This window comes from Equus asinus, chromosome 7 (assembly GCF_041296235.1).
Source record: "Equus asinus isolate D_3611 breed Donkey chromosome 7, EquAss-T2T_v2, whole genome shotgun sequence".
Taxonomy (NCBI): domain Eukaryota; kingdom Metazoa; phylum Chordata; class Mammalia; order Perissodactyla; family Equidae; genus Equus; species Equus asinus.
The window spans coordinates 39,657,988-39,676,462 of record NC_091796.1 but is presented as its reverse complement, the minus strand read 5'-3'; the positions used below and the strand labels follow the sequence as shown (position 1 = coordinate 39,676,462).

At 35.8% G+C, this 18,475-nt stretch overlaps 1 protein-coding gene across 10 annotated transcripts in view; it reads right to left on the bottom strand.

Annotated features, from left to right (window-relative positions):
• NOL4 (nucleolar protein 4) overlaps positions 1-18,475 on the bottom strand; it is a 361,044-nt gene that overhangs the window by 26,606 nt on the left and 315,963 nt on the right. For all 10 annotated transcript variants that reach the window (XM_044774554.2, XM_044774556.2, XM_044774560.2 and 7 more), the window contains one exon: positions 12,854-13,034. In XM_044774554.2, coding sequence (XP_044630489.1) covers positions 12,854-13,034 — 181 coding nt within the window. The remainder of the gene's footprint in view (positions 1-12,853; positions 13,035-18,475) is intronic.

Genomic DNA, 18,475 nt, shown 5'->3' with positions numbered 1-18,475 from the left:
AAGCTTTCAGAAAAAGCATTCATATGTTAGTCAAGAGCCAAATGTCACTTAAAATGGCCATATGCCTTGAAGTCACAAAAGGAAATATTAGCTTTATAATTGTAACGATACTTGGCATTTGAAATTTTTAACATGAAAGAGAAAAAAATAAACCAACTTTGGCTTTCCTGCCCTCTTAGAGAGATTCAGAGAGTCAGACCCAAGGTCTCTAATGAGGCTGGGGGAGCAGCCTGGTCCCTATTTCAGGAAGATGCATCAGTACCTGAACCCAGAAAAGAGGAAGGTAGAAAATGGCTAATTCAATTTCCACTTAGAGAGTGATATTTCTCACTTCCTAGAAAAGCAGAAAATTCTGAACTCCCCAACAGAGCTCCTTCCTGACGAGCAGAGGGCTGGCGAGGCCAGTAAAATTTAACTGATTTATTAGATAGATTCCCAGAGGACATGTCAAAGTTCAAAGGAGGTTGTAGAAGGGAAACAACTCAAGCCAATCATAAAGAACTCGTGCCACCTGGAAAGCCACTGACCGGTCTATCAGCAGGCTCAAGAAGAAAGGTCTCAGAATACTAATGGAGTCTTCTTTTCGTTTCCCTTCTCTTCAGTGAGTAGGTACAAACACAAAATTCTCAAGAGGACCTTAAGAGTGTGTAAAGATCTATTTTACTGTAGAGAACAGGCTTTTAAGAAGCTGCTGCCAGAAAGGTCTGATCAATATTGAGCTGTAAAACCAATTACGTGTGCTGGGCAGTCCAGGGAAAACACAGGGCCACTCACTTCTCTTTGCAGAGCTCTTTCTGTGAGGTTCCCTGACCTACAGAAACCTGATGAGAGATCTGAGGTCTGTCAGACAAGCTGAACGTTGCTTCATTTTATTTTGCAGTTAATTCATATCATTTTCTTTTCAGTTTTCCAGCAAATGATGAACATAATTTCTGATCATTAAATTTTACAAAGAAGCATCATCTCTCTGAAACTCTATCTCAATACAGATGTGTGTAAATCATTCAAATTCTAGGTTGAGTTCTGGGTTATTATCAGAGTACATGTAGAAAAGCTGGAAAAACAACGAATTCAGTGGCAAAATTGTGGTCACATTTCAATATTTTGAGTTTGGGTCTGCTTTCTCCAAACATCACACAATTTCAAATTCTGTCACAATGAAATTCTTTCAAAATTTGTTTTGTTTCTAGTTTTAAAGTAATCCCAGGCTATGCCAAAGAGGTTTTTGATTCCTATGTTACAACTTCTTAGTTCTTCTCAGAACCCTAAAATAACTGAAAGTCATTTAAAAGCCAAGCAGTTTGCATTAAAAGCATTACTATTTAAGAATTACCAATAAAGTTTCCATAAGGATATTCACTGAACCCAGTTATTTCACTGAGAAGTGAATAATACATACATAACTGTTACATACATACATACATAATGATAGATACTTAATAATGATACATACATAATGATATAATAATAATTAAATGCAAAATGCCTGATGAAATAAATGTAGAAAAGGTTTCATACCATAATGCAACCATCCACACCCCAATACAATGGTGCAAGCAGAGTAGAGTCTAGAATCAACACTGTCCAATAGAAATTTCTGTGGTGATGGAAATGTTCTTCTGTGCTGTTCAGTACAGTGGCCGCTCACCACTTTGGCAATTGAACACTTGAAATGTGTCCCAGTGTGACTGAGGAACTGAATTTTAATTTTTATTTAATTTTAATTAATTTCTATTTCAAGAGTCACATGTAGCTAGTGGGTGTCATATGGGATAGCACAGATATCAATAAACATATTTGAAGGAAAGAGAAAACAATCAAAATAAGGATACAAATGAGTAGGGTTTAATGTAGGAAAATATCCTGATTAAGTCAGGCCATCAAAGAAACACGCATGGGAGAAATGGGCTTCCTAAGGACAGTCACAACAAGTTGGACACAGTGATGGAAAAAATCTCTAGATACAAACGAAGTTTCCACTGTCTGCTATAGAATGTGCTTTGACAACTCAAGTTTATTGGGACTCTACTGAGACATAATGCCTGCACAGTCCCAGTTACATTGACTTCAATTAGATCACATCGTCACCTTTCTGCACATATTATGTTATCAGCTCTTCCCTTTGTGTAAAGGTCACATGAATTACTAGAGGGGATTGTTTAACTTCTGTGAATCACTTTTTAGGCTCTACTGTATAAAATCATTATCTACACAGTTTTATGTAATAGACCTTGTATATTTTTCCACAACAGAAACACCCAGCTGGTCTCCTGGAGCAGGATGACAATGGTTCCCCCCTCATGCATCTGTACTACTTCTTTGCATGTGGCTAGTGAGCCAGAACAAGTTATTAACAGGGTAAGGTAAAGGTCAAAGGCACAAATTCCAAGTTCTCTGGGTAACTATGGTAAACGCTTCTTTCCTGAATCAAGGGATTTAAGCTGAGCACATTTTAAAACAGAATTTATGTATTTCAAAACATTTGTCTGAAATGTTTGATATAAATACTTCTCTTCTTCCAATATTGTGCTCTTCAGGGTACTAAGAGAAGCAGAAAACAAACTTAAGAAGACATCCTCAACTTCAACTGATTATTCCCATGCTCAACTGGATTTAGTTAATTTCTCCAAAGAAGCACAATATTTTATTGGAATGACTTCTTTCCCTGAGTCATTCATTTATCTATTTAATATTCATTGAGCACTAATATAAAGCCAATTGCCTACTGACACTGGTTGATTGATAGTCAAAAAAGTCATCTTGCCTGCCTTCAAATTGTGCACCGTTTAGTATAGAAAAGAGTACATAACAGCCAGGTTACATAAGAGATATGCCTAGGGTATCATGGAAACATATAGGAAGAAAACTCGATGGGTGAAGCAACCAAAAAATTATCATACAGAATGTAATAGGTGATATGAATCAGGTGCAGCAGAGGGCATTCCTGCATGAGATAACCCCAGAAACAGACAACAGTATGTATGGAAATGAAGAATACATTTTTAAATAGTTAAATATGAGGTTTCTTGGGATATCTAGATCAAGCTATTTGGTAGACAATTGGATATAAAATCTGAAGCTTAGGGCAAAACATGAGGGAGATATACAGCTTTCAGCATATTCTGCAATTGAAACCATAAGAGCTAGCAGGCTTTCCTTTGAGCATGGTGCAGAACAAGAAGATTAAAGAGGCAAAGTCAGGATGCTAGGAGAATGCCTGCACGGAAGGGCATGAGTAAAGAGAAAAAGCCCAGGAAGGCAGCAGGGGAAGAGTCATCTAAGGAGCACAAGGTGACATGAGTGTATTATGGAAGCCAAGATGGTGGATGATTCAAGGCTCTAATCACCAACAGATTCAAATATACCCAAGGAGTATGGTAAGTTAAAGAGAGCATATTATCTTCAGTTTGGCAATAAGTGCAATCACTGATAAACTTAACCTGACCAGTTTCAGCAAAATGGTGGGGAAAAGCCAGTTATAGCAGATTGAAAAATGAATGGTAGATGAGAAGTGAAGGCAGTAAGTGAACAGAAGCACTCCTTTCAAAAATTTCAGATGAGAAGGGATGTTTCAGAACGTTGATGCCTAGAGACAGCACTATCCACATACGAAGCCAGTCATACCACTATGAACCAGCTCTAGTGTGGTGGTGAATCTTATGGCCAAGCTTCCTTAGACTCAATTATAGGCCCTGATCCAAACATCTTTATTGTCAACAATCCTGAATATTAGTGAAGAGCGAAGAAGATAACGGATGTAAAGATTCGGGCAAACTAGAAATTGTCATAGAAATGTTAGTTATTATGGTCATTATTACTACAATTTGGTTTTGTTAGATTTCGTTCTGTATATCAGCCCAGTTTATATCAGAGTTGAAAAACAAATTGAAAAGTCTGCCCAATGGAGTTTGAGGAGAGGAAACATCAGCAGTTAATTTCTGCATTATGCATATAATTTAGACTCTGGAGATCCAATAGATAACTGCAGTGAACCACAATTGCCCTCTTTAGACAGCTCAATGTGAACTTCCTGAGAGAAGGGAAGCATTCCAAAGTCGCATGTAATCGGATGTGATAATAACGGGAGGATTGGCTGCTTGCTTCTCATTTCAGTTGGATAATTTGAATAAATTCTCTACACAAATTGTAACTGCTGTCATTTTGATAACACTCCAACTTGAAAATTTGGATTGTTGGATGCAGACCCTTGCCAGCTCTAAACAAATGGAGGTTGTCTAACGAAGGATTTGCAGGGCACCCTTTCCATGCTATGAAGTCTCCAACATGGGCAAGCTTTTCCTATTGCTACTGTATTCAGAATTAAGCAGGAGTTTCTAAAATTCGTTGGAGCCTTCCTCTTTCACCTGCAGAATGCTCAAATTCAGTTTAATCTTTCTTACTGCCTCTGAGTCCTTTGCTTTATCTAAGATAAATCCTTCACCTCTGCCATCTAATATACATAATGCTCTTGGCACCTTTTTGACTTTAGGCAGTAAGTGTTCTATTTTTTAAAATTTATTCATTCATTAAGCTAATATGGTTGACCACCTACTGTATGTCTGGCCTATTCGGGGGATATAATAGTGAACCAGACAGAATTCCTGCTTTCAATGAATGCACATCTACTTAGGGAAAAATATTTGAAAACATATGTCAGGACTCAATGAGATAAGCGCTAGAATAAAGACACATGCAGAAGAGTGATTAATCTCCCAAAGGGTGGAAGAGCGGCAAGGTGGAGTAAGGTTTCACAGAGGAAGTACTGTTTCATCAGAGTCTTAATGGATTTTGATGTTTAGACAAAAGGAGGACAGATATTTTACCTCTTTCAGATCTGTGAGTTTCTTGAGGCCAGTGATTCTGTCTTACTCAACTTTGTTTCTCGTAAAGTACCTGCTATAGACTGATTGTTTGCATTCTTCTCAAAATTAATATATTGAAATCTAATCCCCAATGTGATGGTATTTGGAAGTAGGGCCTTTGGGAGCTGATTAGGTCATGAGGGTGGAGCCCTTGTGAATGGCATTAGTGCCCTTACAAGAGAGACCTGAGAGAGCTCCAGCATTCCTTCCATCTTGTGGAGACACAGGGAAAAGATGGCCCATCTATGAACCAAGAAGCAAGCTCTCCCCAGGCACCAAATCTCCTGGCAGCTTGATGTTGGACTTTTCAGCTCCCAGAACTGTGAGAAATAAATGCTTGTTGTTTAAGCCCCCCAGTCTACGATATTTTTGTTATAGTAGCCTGAACAGACTAAAAGTACCTAATAAAAGTGATCTGAACATGAGATCCCAAATATATTTGTTAAATTCAAATGCTGTTAAGGTATCCTTTCTTCTTCTGCCTTCACATTGTTCTTCACATAGTACTATCTGCAGTGTTCATGATCTTATATTAGTTTAAAAGGTTCTACAAACATTGTCTCTCCTTCAATCTTTGCCCTCCTATTCACGCTGCCAATCCACAGCATACTTCCCAGCTTCTTCGTTAATGGTTTGAATTCTGATTGTCTTCATCTGTTTTATAAATTCAGATGTGTAGCTAATTCAGCTTGGTCTCTTGAAAGTTGCTGCTCCCTTCCACACTTTTCAGAAGGTCTCTACAAATCCTAAAATCAAGAATTCTCAAACTTGGATTAACTGGAGTTGTCACTCACCAGAGATGATGTTGGCATCTCATGCTAATCTTCTGCTACGTCCTTTTTAGCTCTCATGATTTATGTATATGTATGTAGTTTCTTTCTCTACAGCTCCAAATCTGTTACAGGCAATGACTATTCTGACATCTTCAAGATGAAGAAATGAACTAAAGATAATAGCATTTTTAAAAGTCAGAATATTTGGGGTTCCCAGAATTTATAAAGAAAGTCCCCAAATAAAGGAAATCTTGGGCCTGATCAATCCTGTCTTTCTGTGATTAAAACAAGCAAAAACAAAATCAAAACAGCAGTAGCCAATACCAGCGTTACAGGTAGAATGTGTTTTTGAGGATAACAGTTATTTAAAGCTCCTTCATAACACGGAATTAACCATTTCTCTTCCCACCATTACTATGCCTAGAGGCCTTTCTCAAATGTGAGCTAGAGAAATTCTCTTTGGTTTAAGTCTAAAACTGTAAGCTGCCAAGACTAGTCTTTTGCCTTTTTTTTTTTTAAACTCAGCTACACACAGCCCAAAGCCAATGTCCAAAGAAAGCCATATCATTTTTAACTTGCTGCACCCCATCTTGGTTATTCTGCTACTCCTGTTTCTTCCCAGCAGTACACAGCCTGAATTGTTCAAAGTTATCTTTTGCTGTGTCCTTAAGAGATCTTTATCTCATCATACAAAAGCCAAAAGATGTATTAACTAGACACCCAGAAAGTCAGCCTATGTGACCTTGAGCAAGTCACCTAAATTTCCTGGCCTGTTTCTTTCTTTATAGCCTTTAAAAAATAAAGAAGTATCTATCAAATTATTTCTCATTGTATTCTACGATAGTGAGGTTTTTTGGGGGAAGACTTACAGACAAGATGGACCTCACCATAGTAGCATAGTACATTCAGACTGCAAATTTATGAAACCTGCTTTCTAACCACTTTCAAGGATGCATACCTGGAATCGATACCAGATTTCCTATGTGGCTTTTGAGTACCACTGAACAATACAATTGAGGAAGGAATACCAGTGTACTGTGATTACATATGTCTGTGTGTGTATATGTACATAAATATGTGTGTGCATTGTGGTACGTGATTCAAAGGACAAATTCAGGATGCTATGAGAGTTCTGACTATACTTGATCTAGACTTGAACTTCAGGATTTCAAAGATGAGCAATAAATGATGTGGGGGCAAAAAAAGGCAGGTCCAAGAAAACTTCAGGTGGGTGGACCTTGAGGCATGAAGAGCTGGATAATATCATTTTCCTAAGAACAATGAGAGCCCACAAAAGCGTTTAGATAATGAAGCGATGTGATCAGATTTTTTTTCTTAAAGATTACTTAGTTGCTCTGTGGAGAATGGGTTGAGGGGCAAGAAAAACTTTTGGAGCCCTGCTCATTAATAATTCATAGCAAATTTTTCCTTTAAATTCTCTCTCAATTTTCACTCATGATTGGCTGTTGCCCCCAGTTCTCTCTTCTTTTCTCAAAATATTCTCATTTGTATCTTCAGTCATTTTCTTCTTTGTGTATAGTATCTTTCTTCCCGCCAGTAGCTTTCTTCATATTTTGTGAAACACAATGCTTCCTCCAACTTGCTAAATAAGTCAGAGGACTAAAGTGGGGCCTGAAACATATGCAGTCTCACAAGATCCTATGCTCAAAAGAGTCCTACGCTATGTTTAGTGCTCTATTGTCACTGTCTTGAAATTCTTAATATTTAATTCTTAATTTTTAAATAAGAATTTCATTTGGCATTGTGCCCCAAAATTACTTAGCCATTTATGGAGCAAAGATAAATTATTTTAATTGTATTTGAGTAGAGGTGAGTAATACTCAATTTGCTTTATATTCTTTTATATGTCAATTCCATGTCCAAAGCTTTGCCCAGTTCTCTGCATTTTCAGTACCACCACAATAATCCAAATTACTAGTGTCTTTTTCTGATAGTACAGAAATAACTAATATTAGGCAAAGACTAATATTTAAACAAAGACAAATAGTAACAAATATTTAAACACAATATTAACAAATATTTAAAGACAAATATTTAAACAAAGTAAATAGTAATAAAGAGGATATTTTACAATGATAAAAGGGTCAATCCATTAGGAAGATCTAATAATATAAACAATATATGCAACTAATGACAGAGTCCCAAAATAAATGAAACAAAACTGTCAGAATTGAAGACAAAAGTAAACAAACAATAGTAGTTGGAGACTTCAATACCCTTCTTTCAATAATGGATATAAAAATGAGGCAGATGATCAGCAAGAATATAGAAGACTCCAACAACACTATCAACCAACCAGGCCTAATACACATTTATGAAATATCCCACCACTAAGAGCTGAGTACACATTCTTCTCAGGTACATATAGAACATTCTCCAGTATAGACCGTAATCTGGGTTATAAAACAAACTTCAATAAACTTGAAAGGATTGAAATTATATAAAGTAGGTTGTCTGATCACAGTGGAATAAAATTAGAAATCGTTAACAGAAATTTGGATAATTCACAAGTGGCAATTAAACAACATACTCCTAAGTAATCAATGGGTCAAAGAAGAAATGACAAAGGAAACTAGAAAATATTTTGAAGTGAATGAAAACAAAAACACAACATACAAAAACTTATGGGATGCAGATAAAGCAGTGCTTAGAAGGAAATTTATAGCTTTAAATTCCTATATAAAGAGAAAAAAAGACTTCAAATAAATGTCAACTGTTAAGCTTAAGACACTGGAAAATAAGAGCAAACTAAACTTAATGAAAGCAAAATGAAGGAATTAATAAATATTGGAGTAGAAATCAATGAAATAGAGAATAGAAAAAGAATAGAGAAAGTCTATGAAACCAAAAGCTTGTTCTTTGAAGAGATCAAGAAAATTGACAAACCTTTAGCTAGAATCACCAAGAAGAGAGAACACTCAAACGATCAACATCAGAAATGACAGAGGTAGCATCACTACTGACCTTACAAAAATAAAAAGGATTATGAAGGGATACTATAAACAACTGTGCCAGTAAATTAAATAAGTCATTTGAAATGGACAAATTCCTGAAAATATACAAGCTACCTAAACTGACTCAAGAAAAAATAGACCACAGAAGTAGACCTATAACAAGTAAAGAGATTGAGTTAGTCCTCAAAAACCTCCCAGAAAAGCCCAGGCACAGAGAGCATCACTCCTGAATCCTACCAGACATACAGAATTAATACTACTTCACAAACTCTTCTAAAAAATAGAAAAATATACAATAACGTTTTAAGAAAAGCAGTCCATCTACAATAACATCACAAAGGGAAATAGCAATAAAATTAACAAAAGAAGTATAAAGTTTGTACTTTAAATACTACAAGACATAGTTGAGAGAAATTTAAAAAGATTGACATAAATGGAAAGAAATCCCATATTCAGTCTGTTATTTTCTTAAAATGTTGAACACAGAGTTACCGTACGTATGAAACAATAATTCTACTCCTAGGTATATACCCAAAATAATAATATTTATACACAAACTTGTATATAAATGTTTATAGCAGCATTATTCGTAGTAACCCAAAAGTAGAAAAAAACCAAATGCCCATCAATGGGTGAATGGCTAAACAAAATATGGCATGTGCATAGAATGGAATGTTATCTGGCAATAAAAAGAATGAAGTATTGATACATGCTATAACATAGACGAACCTTGAAAACATCATGCTAACTGAAAGAAGTCAGACCACAAATTGCATGATTCATTCATTGTGTATGAAATGTCCAGAACAGGAGAGTTTCTGGAGACAGAAAGTAGACTAGTGCTTACCAGGGGCTATCACTTCAGTAGTTGATTCAATTACACAGATTGTTAGCTCAGTAGCTTAAAATGTGAGAATGTGATGTGAGAATGCCTGTGTTCAAATCCTGGCTCCTCCCTTTATTAATGAAGGACTTTGGGCAAGTTACTCAACCTCTCTGAGCCCCACAAAATAGGTTTTAATCATGCTAGAAAAAAGCAAATGGTGCCTAAGCATTATTTTTTTAAATGGGAGTAAGTTCAGTTTTATAAAAAGTTTCCCCCATATCGCACAATGTATCTCATGGGAGACTGTGTGAGGATTAAACAGAGACTTCACTGCCATACCACAAGGACTCAATAAGTTGTAGTTGTTATTAATTGATGTTAAATAAATTAATTTATTAAATGAATGATATTTTAATCTATAAGACAAAACATTTATGTCAATAAAATCTTTAGCGAATACACATTTCCCCCAAACTTCTTTATTTCTTCATTGAGTTCTGAACTACCTATCACTTCTTACTTCTTATGTAAAATATTAAAAAAGCAATGTTAGAGTTGCCAGATTTACAAGCTAAAAAAAAATGTTTGGCTTTTGTTGATGTTTTCCTTTTCTGGTCTTGGACTTGCTCTTTCCTGCTGATTTGCTGTCCAAATAAAAATAAGCTTGGAAACAGCTGAGAAGGCTCACTAGCTTTCGAAAAACTGAACATACACTTGAAACTTAATTTCTTTCCAAAATAAGCTGCTTTCTTGTTTCCCCTTCCACTTGAGGCACCCCTCTTTGGAGCTGGAGGGCAATTGACAACAGACTAAAGCTCCGTGATCCTGTCCTTAGAGGACCTTTAATTTCAAAGCAGATCAAGGAGCCCCAACCTTCCAGTAGAGTCGCTCCTGAACACAGTCAGAGCGTATTTCCAGGATTGTAAGGGTAAGTGATTTTCTAGAATATACACTCATTTGACACTAATAATGCAATTCCCTCCCAAACATATTACATGCCCACGAAGCCTAATTTAAATTTTCAAATTCAAATTGGTCTTTGTTTTCAGACATTTTCAGTGGCAAAAGATAGGAAACATGTTCTTTTAAAACAAAAAAGACATTGAGTTCTCACTGATACTACCAATTCAAATACAAGATTATGGAGTTTTTGCTTAAACTTATTGATTTTACATCTGTATCTACTTTGCCCCCTGCTGAAAATCCCAGCTTTCACTGACACCAACATAATTACAAATTTGCTTTAATCCACAATACACAAACAGTCCCCAAATAATAATATGATTACTGAAAATAGTTTAAGACTTTATCATAGGTTTGCATGCTGTGGAGTCAAATTAGAATTTTTGAGTTCCTCTCAATAGGGCTATGCCAACCACTTATTAAACAGATAAAGTTCATTTGTATCATTTTCCCCTCAATATTAGGGATTCTTAAAATAAGTTTGTTTCATAACTAAGTAAATATGTAAATTGTACCAAAGTTAAATTTACAAAACAAAATATAAAAACCAAGTATACTCAGAAAATTCTGGCTTATTTTCCTTTCTCCATACTGATCTCCCTCATCCCTGCCTCTATGTAAACTTCTTTTTAAATTATACAAATCCTTCTTTAATGAATGTTAACATACTATAAGTACTTTTCACACCAGGAGTATAGAAAGATATTTTTTATTACTTTGTATGGCTGCATGTGACTCTCTTATTTGGATGTTATAATCGAATCCACTAGCCATCTACTGATGGACATTTTTATTGGTAACCCCCTTTTTTTTGCATTTATAAATAACACTGAAATGAATAGCCTTGTGCATATGTTATTTTTTATTTTTGCCACTGTATCTTTGAGACATATTTCTAATGAGATTTCTAAAGTGATTGCTGGGTCAAATGGTACATGCATATTAAATTTTGCTAAATATTGTCAAATTCTACTCCAATCTTTTGCATTTCTACAAGAAATGCATGAGAGTACTTATTTCCATCATAGCTTTGTAAAAAGAATATTGTGTAAATATTTGGATTTTTGCTAACCAGATAGATAGGTAGATAGATAGACAGATAGATAGATGCTGCATTTTTCTTATTAGGAATGAGTGGGGTTGAGTAACTTTATATTTAAGGGACATTTGCATTACCTTCTCTGGGAATTGTGTGTTCATATTTCTGGCCTTATTTTTTTAACATATGGTTTTGGGTATTTCTTTCTTCTTAGAAGAACATTATTGGCCTATTAACTCTTTGTAGTATAGGCAGCTAATAATTTTTCCCGTTTATCATTTATTTTTTTACTTTGCTTATCATATTTTTTATCTTGCAAAAGGTGTATGTATGTGTGTGTGAGATGAAATTTATTTCTCCCTGGATTTTAAGTATGGTTTAGGAAACCTTTTCCCACAACTTGGTTATAAGAAATTCACCCATGGTTTTTACGTTTAATATTTGTATGGCTTTATATTACACATTTGGAATTCATTCTGGTATACAAGCTGAAGAAATTCATAGAAATTTACCAAGTATGAGCCAGTACGAGCTGGCTCCAGTCCCTGACTCCTCGCTGGTGGAGCATGCCACTATCACTGACAAGCTATTGGCTGGAGAGCCATGTGTTGTTTCAGCTTGTATGTTCTTAGGTCTACTGACTGTGTATGTTTCATGAAGTCAATAAAGTTCCTGGTACCTCAAATTTTCCAAATTAGAAACCTTTTTGAGGGGCCAGCCCCATGGCCAAGTGGTTAAGTTTGCATGCTCTGCTTTGGTGGTCCAGGGTTTCCTTGGTTCGGATCCTGGACACCAACATGGCACCACTCAACAGGCCACGCTAAGGTGGCATCCCACATAGCACAACCAGAAGGACCACAACTATAATATACTATGTACTGGGGGCTTCGGGGAGAAGAAGAAAAAAAAAGATTGGCAACAGATGTTAGCTCAGGTGCCAATCTTTAAAAAAAAAACAACCTTTTGGACATTGAAAAAATGTCATTATTCTTTCTTTTATTTATTTATTTGTCTTTAATTGCAGTAACATTGGGTTATAACATTACATAGCTTTTGGATGTACATCATAATATATTTCGAATTCTGTGTAGATTACATCACATTCTTAATGAATAGTACATTACAGCTTTGGGGGAAGAATGTATAACTATTTGGTAAAACATTTGCTATTTCTCTAGTTGAGATTATTTTGCGTAAAACAGCAATCATTCAGCGGCATAATAGTGCTACTTTCAGAAACAGCAACAGAATAGGGAGATATTCTTTAGCAATATGGACATTATATATTAAATGGGACTGTTTTTAGCAGATTGGCATATTGCATATAACAGTATATTCATTTTCTTCTCACAGGTTCAGAGAATTTACTACCCCTAAATGGACACCAAAAAACACAATATAAAACAAAGACTCACCACTGCTGGAAGCATCATTCAGATTTAGCAGTCCCCCTCCTAGCCCTCTGTAACTGTGGTAACTGTAGGTCCCATTTCCATTGATGTACAACACTTCCTGTGAGCCCGAGACAGCTGAGGTGGAGTAAGTGGCCTGGGCCGCCTCTGGTTTGCACTGCTTGTCAGCTGGAGCAGACTCGTCCTGCAATGACAACAACATTCCATTAGTTATCAAATCACTCGTGCTATTTCACCTTGAACTGGACTATCTTATTGTTATCTACATTTCTGCAAAAGAAATTGAATAAGAAAAAATATATGGTCAACATTAAGTCAACACATACACACATTTTCAACCACTTTGCTAAAAACAAAAAAAGAAAGCAAAGTAACAATGTGAGACAAATTGGAGATGAAGCAATTTACAACTTCCAACTGAACTTAAAATTACATTAAGAGAGTTGTTCACAACAGCCAAGAGATAGAATAAAGCTAAATGTCCATTGACAGATGAATAGATAGAGAAAATATGGTATATAAACGTAAGGGAATATTATCCAGCCTTGAAAGAAGGAAATCCTGTCATATCCTACAATTTGGATGAAACTTGAGCACATAATGTTAAGTGAAATAAGCCAATCACAAAAAGGTAAATATTGCATGATTCCACCTATATGAGGTATCTAAAGTAGTCTAACACAAAGAAATAGTAAGTAAAATGGCAGTCGCAGGGGCTGGGGGAGGGGAGGGGAGGGAGGGGGGTTGTTCACGGCGTGTAGAGTGTCAGTCACGCAGGATGTGGGGAGTGGTTCTGGGGAGTCTGCTGCACAACAGAGTGTGTGTGGCAAAGAATATTGTACTGTACATTTGGAAATTGTTGGAAGAGTGAATTTTATTTTAAAAATTCTTTAAAAAGGACTAGCTTGGCTTAAAAACATACAGGAAGAGAAATTTTAATTTGCAAAAAACCTTATTTGCTAAAGTTGGCTTTCTTGAAATATTTTTTGCAGCCTGCTCTCTCTTTCTCTCTTTCCCTCCCTCTGTCCCTGGCTCTCTCTCTTTTTATTTTATGGTTATAGCAAAATTTATTGCGTGATGAGTCCACACTAGGCGCATTACATGCATCACGCCAGCCTGACAAAGATGTGAATAAGCCCGGGCCTTTCAGCTTTCTGCCTTTCCTAAGCTGTACTAGTGGCTACAAACTGTGCTTCAAAACTTCTAACCACGTCAAGTTGTAAGGACATTGAAATTAAAATTTGCAATAAATTGTATATATTTTCAATGGTGAAAGAGATTGAATGAATTTCCCTTCAGCTGTGAGTTTATAAACTCTAAAATATATACAATGTATATGATTTCACTTTTCTACTGCATTCCTCATCCTTTCTTCTTTCTTTTTCTTAGTAAGAAGTAATTAGGAACAGATTTCTAATAAATTCTTGGGAGTGTTTTTGTCATAATCAGAAGTATTTTGCAGCTCTTGGGGCTGGCCCGGTGGTGCAGGGGTTAAGTATGCCCGTTCCTCTTCAGTGGCCTGGGGTTTACCGGTTCGGATCCCGGGTACGGACATGGCACCGCTTGGCACACCATGCTGTGGTAGGCATCCCACATAGAAAGTAGAGGAAAATGAACACAGATGTTAGCTCAGGTCCAGTCTTCGTCAGCAAAAAGAGAAGGATTGGTAGATGTTAGCTCAGGGCTAATTTTCCTCGGGGTGGGGGGGAGGGAAGAAGTATTTTGCAGCTCTTAAATTTAGAGTACATGTTTAGGGAAACAAGTAACTTTCAAATACATTTTTTGTGGCACCAAGTGCTAGAAAAAGAGGAAGCATGGAATAAGTTTGCTCTCTGGACCCGGTAGTATTGTTATATTCAGAAAACTTCTAATCAAAGCATCAGCATGACTATCAGAATTACTCAGTTATCATTTTGCTCTTGTTCTCCTGATCTTTTCAACTCTACTTGACCTATTCATTACATGCAGGGTAGAATTAGACACAGGATCTATGAGCTTTTCATCTTCTCATTTCTAGGTAAGTAAGATTATGAGATAGACAACAAAATTCCTCTATGTAAATTGAACCGAAAATAAGAAAACAATTTTTCCAGCGTTGCTTGTCTAAAAAAACATGAACTGATCTAAAGTGGTGGATGAACTGGAATGTCTGATTGTAAATCCTCGTTGCCATTTAAACTTAGAAATCCCCAGGTGGGTGAATTATTTTATAATAACACTTTTCCTGGGAGAAATTGGGCTCAAGAAGAGACACAGATAGAATCAAATTTTGTTGGTATCGCTGGCTCTCCTATTTGGACTGAGAAGTAAGCAAGTTCCAGATTTTTTTGATTCTGAAACTTACTCTTTGCTAGTAAAAAGTACCCAGGGACGGTGTGTTTTATACCGTGGTTCTGTATAAAAGAAGATACTGCGCCTTCAACAAATTTACCACTGTAATAGGGACTTTTTCTAAAGACATAACAATATACGTCATCTGCTTTTTTTGGGGGGGGGGTACTATGATGACACTTTATATTACAGATAGTAAGGAAGCTTAAATAGTCTATGATATTGAAGATGATATTCCAGGAATCTTTTGTTGCTGGAACTATTTGCCATAATAAGTAGGTCTGAAACAAATAATCATACGAATTACCATGCTATTGTGAACAAGAATTATTAATAAAGCAATATTAGTGATACAGAAACATATCACTATTAGAATCTTAGAATCTGTAACCAACTGTCTTTTAAATGGCATGTTACAAAGACAGGGTAAGTGGAAAATGGTCAAACCAATGATGACTACACCTCATGCAGAATCCAAAAGTCTTTTATAAAGGTAAAATGAAATGGTCTCTCATCTAGGAGTGCCAATCTCCTCCCTCCCTGGGGACAGAGATTATCATATATACATATATATTATATGATATCATCATCATATATATAACATTTAATATATATAATCATATATATTATATAATCATATATATAAATATTCCTCCATACTAGACTATAGACACGTCTTATACATACATGCAGTTTATCAGAAGATAGATAGATGAATCTGTGATGTTTACATGGATTAACTTTTTTTATGCACACAACTTCTATCTTCTGTGAAGTAGTAGATTTCAAATTACTCTCCATGGAACTGTAAGGCTTTAGGGAAAATGTCTCAGAGTCTTCCTGAGATTATGGGGCAAGGGCCCAGATATGATTTCACCCTGTCCTTCCGCTTTACCCAGACTAGCAGCTCTGCTTTGCTCTACTCCACACTCATAAAATCACCGCATCTAAAGCACTTGGCTATGAAGTATTCTTTCTGCAAAGATATGTAGCCATTGAAACTGAAAGAAGGCGGAATATTACATACTTCAGAGCAATTCTGAGGTCCTTGGCAAGGGACTGGCCTCAAACAATTCCACCACTAGTGTAACTTCCCGGTTTCTTGACTGAAAATAACTGGGGCAACATGATAAAATTTGTTTCTAGTTCAGGAAAATTGATGGCTCTTCTGAAACATACTAGACCTGTTTTTCTGTTTGAAAAATGGCAATAAAATACACTCACAGAAGAGTTTCTTAATGATGAATAAAAAGAGAGAAGAGAAAAAGCATTGCCTCCACAATATTTTCTCTTTGAGTCTTTGATAAAATTAACATATTATTAAACATTCTATTTTTAAAATTTGCCGCAGTCTTTCATTATTAACTGTTACTCCAAACTATAATAACTGCACTGAGCAGGCAGCTAGTTAATTCCATTAATAATCAAAACAGACCTTGTAGGGAGTCATTTTATTCAAACACAGATTTGCATTATTAATGTTCTTCAGAGTCCACTATATGCTAAGAAGTACAACATGAAAATCCAAATAAAATCTGGTCTGTAGTGTCTTTTGGGCAAAAGTTTAACATAAAGTTAATTCACATTTTTCTCTTGAATGATTACTATTATTGGTTTCAAAGAAGCATAGATTTTCATGACATAAAAAAATAACCCCTGGGGTCACATTTTATCTCTGTAAGCAACTTTTGATAATCATTAGTTCCCAGAGTTCTCAGAGCTGACAGTTTGCCCCCTGGGTTGCTATGAAGATTATTTTCAAAAGAGGATAATATTAATATGTTACAAGACTGCATATCTAGGCAATGAAACACCTTTTATTGATCAAAAACTAGAAAAAAATCCTATCTCAGCTTTTATGAGACATATTTCAAATTTTCTTTAAAAAATTCCATAAGAATAAGACAGCATCAAGGATTAAATGACCACCAGCAGTATACTAAGTAATGCAGAGTTGTTTTGATTTAGATTTCTTTGATTAAAAATATACAACAGATCAAAGAAACACAGTGATTTCTATAATTAGGCTCGGGCCTTATCAATAAATATCCTTGATGTATATAAGTACGCATTTCATATTTCAAAAACTTGAGCTTATAATAGGATGAGTGATTACTTATAGATGGAGGGCAAGATTGAGAATGGTTTGGAAGAGTAGATAGTGTCTATTCATGACATGCCCATTGACACACTATTTGAGAAGACTGGTTTGTGCTCTTTTGCTTTACCCATAGAAATTGGACAGAGATAAACTTGAGTTTGTTGAACCTAATCTGGTACTTGGGCCATCCAAATTGAATTCCTAACTCACTGCAGATGCCCAAGGAATCCTTTACTCAAATACCTTAGATAGACATGTTTTGTTAAATGACATTTGATTGATTCCACTCAACTCTTTGACAATAGGTTTCAAAAAATTGGCATGGAAAATGTTACATTGCCTCTACTTTATCTTCCAAGAGTTCCAATTTTCTTACACTTTATATTCTCTACCATCTATTAAATATGCCATATATTTTCATTAACTTTTCTCTGTCTATAAAGATAATCAGAAAACTCCAATAAAATTTATTGCTAGATTCACTAATCCTAATACCTTTCTTCTGTTTTCCCTTTCCCCTCCACTGTTAAAGCACTTGGGGTTTGCAAGGCATTGTCACATAAATATCAAATTACATTTTTAGTTCATCATTGAGGTGGTCACAGCACTAGCAATCTACCTTTTTAAGGTGGAGAAACTTGCATAGACATCAAACAAGCTTAGCACTGTAAAACAGTAAACACATGGTTAATTCAGGTGTCAATTTGCCTGAACTTCCTATAAGATTGTTACTGGATTTCTCCTATCTTACATGTTCTTTTTAACCTCTATGACAGAAGCATTTTTACTTAAGTTACTGCTCTAAATTTCTTCTTTGCTCTATTAGTACAGATGGGGCTGGTGAGTGCAAATTATTTCACACATAAATTACTGGAAAACATCTCTACCTTCTAAAAGCTTCTCTTCTTCCACTAGATAGCAACTGTTCCAGGGCTAAGTACATTTGCTAAGAGTTTCCAGGGAAACTCATAAAAGATCTGAGAGAACCAGAACTCCCACTTAAAATGCTTTCCTTCTATGAAAAAAACTGCGCTTAAAGTAAATGTGCTTTTTACTTGGGATGATGAGAAGTGATTTCTGAGGTTATCAAAACACACTCACACTCATATATATAACACTCAGGAAGTGATTTCTTTCATATAGTTAAGAGCTTTCCATGACGTCTCCTCCACTTGCTGGCCATACCAATGATT